Source organism: Argopecten irradians, chromosome 2 (genome assembly GCF_041381155.1).
Source record: "Argopecten irradians isolate NY chromosome 2, Ai_NY, whole genome shotgun sequence".
Lineage (NCBI taxonomy): Eukaryota > Metazoa > Mollusca > Bivalvia > Pectinida > Pectinidae > Argopecten > Argopecten irradians.
The window spans coordinates 16,582,275-16,592,377 of record NC_091135.1 but is presented as its reverse complement, the minus strand read 5'-3'; the positions used below and the strand labels follow the sequence as shown (position 1 = coordinate 16,592,377).

Genomic DNA, 10,103 nt, shown 5'->3' with positions numbered 1-10,103 from the left:
TTTTTCATATTGTATCATTACATATAATCCTTGTACACATCTATAGACAATGGCGTAGCTAACAGGAAATTAATGAATACGCAAATTAGCGTGCTACTTTTTTTTTTTTTTTTTTTTTTTAGGGGGGGGGGGGGGGTTTCGGGGTATCCCCTGATGGAAAAATTACACCATTTAGAATGACTGATATGAGTATTACGATTCATTTTGATGATTTTGCGAAGACCGAAGGTGCGAGATTTTGGTGTTTGGAGGATCCAGGGGTCTCCCCCGGGAAACAAATTTACGATTTAGAATGGCATTGATGAGTTTTAAGATGCATTTTGTTAAATTTGCGACCTCCGAAGGCGCGAGATTTTGGTGTTTAGGGGTCCGGGGGTATCCCCCAGGAAAATTGTACGATTTAGAATGGCTGAGATGAATTTTACGATGCATTTTGTTATATTTGCGAGTGCTGAAAGCGCGAGATTGTTTTGTTGGTGGTGGGGGGGGGGGGGGGGGGGGGGGGGGGGGTTTGTTGTTGAGGGGTCCTGGGTTGTCCTCATGGGAAAAAATTAGGATTTAGAATGGCTGAGATGAGTTTTACGACGTATTTTGATGAATTTGCGTGCGCCGAAGGTGCGAGATTTTGTTGTTTGGGAGAAAAAAATATTACGATTTTGAATGGCTGAGATGAGTTTTACAACGTGTTTTGATGATTTTAAAGCGTTCTTAACACGATAATTTTTTTTCCGATTTAAAGTTACCTGCATTGAGAAATGATAATTGTGAGTGTCGTCATACCATTATGCAACCAAGCTCGAGCTGAACATACCGGATTCACATCATCGACACACTGTTGTGTGTAACTCAAAATAATAATAAATTGATTGTCTTGCTAAGACATATAAACAAACAAATTAATCTTTTAAGAAGTATTTTTTGAAGTAATATAATCCCTTGATGGACATTTTTAGTGTAATTCTGGTGTATTGAATTTTCATTATTAACGGTTTGAACGTCACGTACTTGAATGTTTTAGGGAACGCGCCGCGCAGCGGAAATTTTTCTAAAACGAAGTACAAAAATGTACAGGAGGACCCTTTTTTCTTTCAAATGTGCACTTTTAGAACATTTCACTCGACGAAAATGGGGGGTGGGGGTGAGGGGGGGGGGGGGGGGCAAAAAGACATGTTTGCCCCCCCCCCCCTGCCCCCCGCGCTTCCTACGCCCCTGGGTACAGTGTATACTTTCCCACATATTCATTTTTTTAACTTCGTTATAGATATGGCAAAATGCATAGAATATATCAGATAAGCGCTAGTATTTAATTACGACACTCAACTATTGTCACCCCAACCGTATTGAAATAACTATAGTCTACATGTGTAGTGATAAATGTACGATAACAATGGTACAAGTATCTGGAGTGTCAATTAAATTGCCGAGATATTTTTCCCACTTTTAATGACCCAACTTTATACATATTACATTTTGAATACATAGTAACTTTGCTCTCAGAATACCAGGAAATTGCTAGAAAATGATTAGTACATATTCATTATTTTCTTGGGAGATGGTATATATGTTCGGTAATGAAAATCAAATTGGGAACAAGATTTGCCCCCACATTGTTTCAACCCTGACTACGCCACTGGATTTGAGCATAGGTCTGGTCTAGTGGGTTCATAATTATATAAACTGAACTAATTCTCAGATCACTTAATTTGGGTTCGAGATCTGCCTGCTGATCGTAAAAGGCGACTAAATTTGGGGAACCATTTTTTCTTTTATTTCTTACGTCTCCCTGTCCGCTTCCTGTTGAGCATTCGTCCCTCTATTCCGTGGCCGAGACGCACAATATCTATAAAAATATGGTAGTTTCAACTCCCGCTTACCACTTATTATGAATAGAAACATTTATAACACGGAATATGAAATTACAACGTACCTAAATTGGATGACATCATATTTATAAAACTGGTCTAGTTTGGCGACAGGATAATGTGACAAGGATGTACTATTTGTTGTCATTGAGGACATGCGACAGTGAGATAGCACTCTGAAGACAACGTGAGTTTTACTATCACAAGGAGACACAACACTAATGTACCGCAGCCTCCCAAAACTTACAAATTACTCATCATAACATATTTACCCTAGCTGTTCAATGGAAATTATGCTGAACTTATGCTATATTTGTACAAATCTCGATCAAGAACATGAAGAAGTAGCTTTAAATTCGATAAAAATGTAGGCGTGAGTTTACCAGCCTACAGTTATATTGGTACATGTAGTATATAGTAGGTGTATGGTAATCGGGATTGGCCTGTGACACATATATCGAAGTCGCTTTCATAAAGTTATCCATGACAATCTAATATAATCAGTGGTTAGTAATAGCGTTATCTTTAAAAGCAATGTCAACAAAGCTATTGTAAAATGTGCACAAAAACACATATTTATCAACTCTAAAAGTGGCGGAGTGAATGACGGATCTCGCGAACCATATTAACCAATCAATTGAAAGTGGAACGCTCTGTCACACAATCCTGGTCTGAAACAGGTACTTGTAGTAACACAAAAAAACCGGTTTTCATTGGCTACGACAGTTAGAAATCGATTGTGATGTTGTAACAAGGCTGTACGTCACATCAGGTATATAGAACAAATTAATAGTATTGCCTTTATCTAAACAAAATAAATAAAAACAAAAACAAACAAAAATGCCACACACACGAAACAAAAACAAAATAAATGTATGCCGATATACTAAAGACTCCAACAAGAATCCTTCAAGGAGCCGCGCTGGGCCCACTACTATTGATAATATTTGCGACCGATCAACCAGAAATAGCAAACTCAGAGAAACTATTCAAAATTATAACAAAAAGAGAACACGAAATTATCCATGCGTTCCATTGGCAGATTCGTACCAGTTGTATCTATACGAATCTGTTGTATCTCAAATGGAAAGCGCTGTATCTTCGTTTTCAGAAGTGTACCACTTGGATCCAAGATGGGGACTCGAGATTTATTTATTTGTGATCGAAATGTTTTCTTTGTTGAAAACAAGACAGAGATTATTCATATCCGATAAAATTACACGGATCATTTATTTGAATGTATTCCGACACTATTTAGGTATAACTTCTACATCCATTTTATTGTTAACACCGAAGCGTAGCTTCCATTTTGCCGCCATCATGGAAAAATCCAAACGCGTTCCTCCATTTAGCGGTGCAGTATCAATTTAGTACAACTGGTACACATCCGCAAATGGAACGTACGGATGGTGAGTATTATACCTTAAACGACATCTGGCATCCCGGGAAATGCAAACATACACAATATGCATGCATATGTGTAGTAAACATCAAAATATTGAAGAGCAAACAAAATCATGAATTACTGAAAAACGGACAGAAATAATATCAGAGCAATTTTTAACTCAGAACTCAGTTTTGAAAATCATATAAGCGAGAATTTAAGGTAAATAAGGGTAAACGATGTTTTAAACTCTTGAGAAAAAACATTTAGATTCTTCATTTTGCTGTACAAAACTCCGTGTCCAACCGTACTTTGGAGATTGCGGTTGAAGTAACGCAGAGTTTGCGGTTATCACCGGAAGGTGATGGAAAATTGAGAGGGTAGGTCCACGAAATTGTCAAATAACGAAATTCTAGAGAATCTATCAAAAAACTGAGTCGCTCACGGATTGTAGCACACATTGAAGAATTCAAGGCATGTTTCGCATATTGTCGATGTTTTTTGTGGAGTTCAAACACTCCACGACAAAATTCGAAATCGGATTTTTTTGTAAACAAATCAAAATTTCATAATGTTTTAAGCCATATTATTTTATATAAACACTTTCCATTTGTGTGTTGATGTTCTAAAAACACCCCGACTGAATGACATTTGTTTGTGTCAAGAAATTTCCATGAAATACTGAATTGAATTTTTGAAGGATGAGGTTGCGGTTGCATAAAGTAAAAAATGGGGGTTGCGGTTTTTGGTCATTCAATAGCTATAATGGGCGGATGATATTTGCCATTTTCCATGACCTCAGAGTGTTTCGGAGATGTTTGCGTTTAATGTTATTATCACTAAGACAATCAATTAAGTTTCCGTTCCGTATTGATCAGTTTTAATATTAGCAATGGTATGTATATTTAAGAATGGTATGTCAGCTTTAACTCTTCATTTGTTATTATAAAACTGTGTAGCAACAAACAGGAAAATTATATGAAATTATCATGAAGATCATGAAGCATTTTTCACCCCACGAAACACACCCGTACCCGTTATAAAAATACATAATGTGTATTGTGTTACTCTGTAGTCTTCGTAATAAGAGTAGGCCCTAGTAGCCGCTACAGAGACGCCTACTGCTACAGGCGATTGATAACGCAGTAAATAAATAAAAGTAAATAAAAAAAAAAAAAAAAAAAAAAATAAAGATTGAATTGACCTTTGATAATCGAATGATTCTTATAGTCTTAAGAGTCTCTTTAGATGTATCCGCCATAGTCTCTGCAATGAAATAAATATAAAAATTTAAAAAAAAAAAAAAAAAAAAAAACAACATTTGAATCAACGTCAACATACCTTAACAACATTTGAATCATTGCTAAAAAGCGATGTAAAAATATACACAGTTGACTGGCACCTAATTATAAATAATTTAGTAATCGATGCAGTAAGTCGAAAAGGGGGATAAGCTGCACCAGATGGTATCATTTCGTCCATTTAGGACTCATCTGACAATCCGCACTCATAAAACCTACTTTATCCAACCCAACCGCAACAATCAATGACGTTACTTTTTTTACTTTACATTTTCCGCAACCACGAAAAACTACTTTATGTCAACCGCAATAATGACGTTACTTTTACCGACACATTTTCAAAATCGTATCTCTCAATCAGCCGGTATTAGATTTAGAAAATCTTTTGAGAGGCTGTTTACAAGGGTTCGAAATTATAATATAATCAGTTGATATTGGTCTAGACTAGATTTGTAAAGCAGCATGAGATCATGAACTTGACAATTGGCGAAAAGTGGCAAAAAATATGCACTGTACGTAGGTGTTTGAAATACTGGGGCCATACAGAAAGAGGTTACCGCTTCCCGATTTTGGATATATCATCTCTGTTCTCCGTGCACACTTTAGATTTCTGAAAAAAACTTCCTGATGAGAAATATGACATTTTCTCTTCCGACTTACCTCCGTTTTCCGGCTCATAACCGCAAACTCTGCGTTACTTCAACCGCAATCTCCAAAGTACGGTTCGACACGGTGAGATATGTCGATGGATTGGAGGCAGTACAGCGGAGAGCAACCAGGAATGAGTGACTTCTATCGTATTCACAGAGGCTCTGGAAACAAAATGTGAAATGGAAAAATAAAAAAAGTTAAACAAGAGATCCCAGAGGAATCTTGGCGCCCACTAAAGAATGATTTACATCTGACAATGGAAAGATGTATCTTTTCTCAGCTTTTCTAACTTTTATTACATACTACATATGGAATTTGATAAACATCCTTTCCTTAATTTATGTGATACATCGGAGTAACAAACTTCAATTATCAAAATCTAAGATGACTACCTGTTGGCCATCTTGTTATAGTAGTCCCAAAATGCATTATGAATAACGAAGGTCCTAGTAGGGGAACCTGAATATGAAATTTGAGACAGATCACTTCGGTACTTACTAAGAAATAGCGGTAACAAACTTCAGTTATCAAAATCTAAGATGGCGGCCTGTTGGCCACTTTGTTCATCGACTGGTCCCAAACTGCAACGAATCACCAATTGGTTCCAAAATACAATATGCTCAACTAGGGTCCTAGGGGAACATACATATAAAATTTGACACAGATCCCTTCAGTACTTTCTGAGAAGAAGCGGTAACAAACTTTAACTATCAAAACCAAAGATGGCGGCCGGTCAGCCATCTTGTTGACCGATCCGTCACAAAATGCAATATGCACAACAAGGGCCCTAGGGTAACCTACATATGGAATTTGAAAAAGATCCCTTTCGTACTTTCTGAGAAATAGCGGTAACAATATTTGTTAACGGACGGACTGAGGGACGGACCACGGACAAAAGTCGATTTGAAAAGCCCAGCATCTGATGATGGTGGGCTAAAACTACATTTGACACAAGGGCAGCATCTCACTGTAAATAACCCCTTTCATGCTCTATCAGAGTTGTGCCCCCTTAACCGTACTCATCAAACCTTATTATAAAATAACACAGGAAACTACGAAAAATACAAAATAAGATCACCGTGGAGATAGAGCATCTTTCTTTGGATCGCAAAATTTTGTTACCACTTTGTCAGCGAGGAAGGTACATTGTAGTGTCGTATCCAATTATTTTGGTTAATTTGCACATAAATAAACAAATGGAATGATATAGACAATGTTATTACAACGTATATAAAATTACATCTGTATATTGTATCATACAATATGTTGTGATTGTAAAAAACTAGCTAGTCTCTTTTTACTAGTAGAAATTGTTTAAAAAGACTTTTCCGCTTTCTGATATCAACCCAGAAACATATATACATATGTATATATATATATGTTTCTGATCAACCATACAGTGTATATCCCTGAGTAAAGGGGGTTGCTATGGCAGCACTTAATTACGACAGTTACATATATGTACATTGTATATCAAAACGTTTTTAAAAGGAAAATGATCGATCTTTTAAACGGTTGTATTTACCATTGCCGTGAAGACCAACTAAATCTATCATAGAAAGAAACGTATGAAGAAATAAAATCACCACGGCACTTCAACACCGCCGAATAAGAGATGAAATTATATTTCTTTTAGAATAGTGAAACAATAAATACGATTATATAACGACGTTAATAGAAAAAAGTAATACTTCTAGCAAAACACTCAGCTTATTCCCATGACAATACATATATATTTGTTATACCTACTAATATATAAAAAATTAGCAATACATGTAATTGCTACTCTGACCAGTGTTGGATCCAATTTTAGGTTTAAATCCAGCGGGGGTCAAAACTTGTCCCTCTCCGGAGCCTATGGATCCGGATAGGCCGCTTATATAAATATGATATTCTAATTTCTTAGTTAAATAATTTACTTATTCCTTCGATCAGCAGTTGATTCTGAAGCCGCCGAGCTTTCACTTGCAAAGCTCGCTAATCCATTGGCTTTAAACAACTTTATTTTCCGGACATGCGCAAAGTAGCAATTTCCTAAGCTTTGGGCGTTCAACTTTCTAAGTTTCTTGGACCGCCCCGGGGGCATAAGTCAAAAATAAAATTTTTGTATATTATATCTTTGACCTCTCTTAACTTTCTAGACTTGTAATCTTGGGAAAGTTCATAACTTAGGGATATTACAACCATTTCTTGTCACTGTTTGTTTTTATGAAAGATACGGATCATTGCTGGCTTTATTGTATTTACCATCTGCCTGAAGATCCAACTAAATCAATCATAGAAAGAAACGTATGAAGAAATTTAAATCAGCCACGAGGCACTGTCAACACCGCCGTGCTACGAAGCTAAGCAACAAAAATACTCTTTAGAACTTTTATTGATCTATTCTAATGTTGAGCTTTGGAAGACATAAAATAATAGACTCATCAATGATTCCTAAAAATACATCAACCCTCAAATCTCTGTCATGCACGTGCTTACGTTTACTGTTTACGCCAGGTGATCGAAAGGTAAGTAACGCAAACCATTTCTCTGTTTACCATATTATCTGATATATAACCACCGTACCAACGTGGAATGTTACCTTACCGCCACAGATAGTGCAAATATAACTAGCGCGTGATTTCCACGCACTCGGATGTAAATTTGTGCAGTGTAACAGACAGCTAAAAAACAACATGTGCTCTTACAGTGGAAGTCCAAACAATCGGCTGACTCCTTTTCGCGTGGAACTATCTTCATGTGTGTTCCGGAGTCTACTTTGTTGTAGCTTAAGTGAGTTGGATAATGCCATTGTGATAATTATATTGCATCATATAGGTCTTCCCTACATACATGTAGATATAGTATACATATGCATGTTCATTTCGCGTGTAGCAGGATGCACGTAAAAGAAGGTTATTCCTGGGGCCATTACTTCTAAACTACCATGTATAAGTTTATCAGGGGAGGGGCTTTGGTTAGAAAGGGTGAGATTACCTTGGTGTCAAATTTATATTCCAAAATCCTTTCATTTTCTCTGATTAAGATTTGTATTAGTTTTTCTTGCTGTTTTTAAGACAGGCATATTTTGTTTGCTCTTGATAATATGATTTTTCTCTTTCAAGTTAAAAGACACTCAAATTTCTTCATAGAATTATACTTGATTTAAAAGTAACTTCATAAATTGTAGTTGGAAAGAATATCTGTTTTAACATGTATATTATCTTGACAGGGTGCAAGTTTTATAGATGTCATTTTCATCTTATTAGATTTAGATAGTCCCCTGAAGGAAATCGATGGTGGGATTCCATTCCGAGGGTTTGTCTGTGGAAAGTTCCAGCCCTCCACTGGATTAGTCTCCCTCCTGGACCCAACTATGGATGGAATTCCGCCTCCAGCTCCATACGCAGACAAACCGAGCAGGAGAGACCGGTATCGTCGGATAAGGACGAGGGCAACAAAGGAACCTGGATATGGAAGCCATTCAGGGACAGATTTTATCCGGGCAGTCGGGCCACCTTCACTCTCCTGTCCAAACAGTATGTAGATATTTATTTTTTAAGACAAAAATGACCGAAAAAAAAATTGTTATTTAGTTATGAATTCATGAATGGATAATGAGATTTGTGTACCTGGTTACTTAAAAAAGAAGATTTAAAAAAAAAAAAATCATTAATTAGCATAAGACTCCTGATTTAAGTTAAAGGGTCAATTTTGTCTGTGCATCCTTTATAGTTGCATGTTTGTAGGAATTGCTAAATTTGAACAACAGATGAGTAATACTTCACACCTGGTTAGCTGTATATCACATTTCTTTGCAGGTGATTTGAGTTATCATTTAAAAAGCCCATCATTTACATTTGTACTGCTTTTACATGCAATACACATAAAATAGTCAATATTATCTCCAAAGAATTACATGAATACATTTGTACTGCTTTTACATGTAATACACATAAAAGAGTCAATATTATCTCCAAAGAATTAAATGAATCCTTAAGCATTATAATTACAAAGAAGGATGGAATCTTTTAAATTTGATTTAATGTTGGTCCTGATGGTCAGTCCCGCTAACTGATTCCGATCTTCATCCAAATCCGATCAGGAGGACACTATCATAACTTCTCTGACCAATACTAAACAAACCTGATGGGAGGATAATGATACCAATCAGATGTGTTTTCTGTCTATTTGGAAAGCTTAGTATGCTGAGTCACTAAGTATTTTTTATCATACTTTAAAATGATTTACTGTATTTCAAGGCAAAAATAGCTGATGATTTTGCCCATAGTAAATACAAGTTTGATCTTCATTGATTTGATTGAGTGTTAATTAATACAGGCAAGTATGTATCGAATAAACGGAAAAGGAGATCAGTGTTAGCAGTGAAGATTAATTTACAGATGTAGACAATTTTGTTATGATTCATTGATTTGAGAGCTTGATGAAAAATCTTCATCTTGAAATTGATTCATTTGTAAACATATATTCTTGTGTAAAAAAAAAATTAAAGTGATATGATAAGAAGGCGTCATGAACTGAAATATTTTTGGTCTGAGTTCCTTTATCTCTTTATACATTCATCCAGTAGTGTTTCAAATTACGAGGAAATATCGTTGCAGCGCTCTAAACAAACATATTATACACTGCTGGTGTGATTTAGAGAAAGAGTTGAGATAGCAGGAGGCTCTGTCAGAAGCTTTGTGAAATGTTTTCTTCATCTTTCTGCTTCCCACAGACTGTAATAAATATCTAAGTATAGAATATTACAGAGGAAATCATGATTTACGGCAATAAATAAAATCCAGTTTCATTATTCTTGCATTGGTTGGAGTATTTAAAATAGATATGAATAAGTTATTTTTGGATATAAATCTACATTGTAATCATCTGGTATCTATGCCACATTATTGATTGTTAGGG

The 10,103-nt window shown here is 35.9% G+C and overlaps 1 protein-coding gene across 2 annotated transcripts in view; it reads left to right on the top strand.

Moving 5' to 3' along the window:
- Positions 1 to 7,823: 7,823 nt before the first annotated feature.
- The window catches only part of LOC138314620 (SRC kinase signaling inhibitor 1-like), a 166,842-nt gene continuing 164,562 nt past the window's right edge, over positions 7,824 to 10,103 (top strand). Inside the window, exons 1-2 of one of the 2 annotated variants that reach the window (XM_069255042.1) lie at positions 7,824 to 7,973; positions 8,450 to 8,719. In XM_069255042.1, the coding sequence (XP_069111143.1) occupies positions 7,877 to 7,973; positions 8,450 to 8,719 (367 nt within the window). In that variant the 5' untranslated portion in view covers positions 7,824 to 7,876. Of the gene's footprint in view, positions 7,974 to 8,067; positions 8,168 to 8,449; positions 8,720 to 10,103 lie in introns of those variants that run through there. The other variant, XM_069255043.1, reaches the window with a different exon arrangement.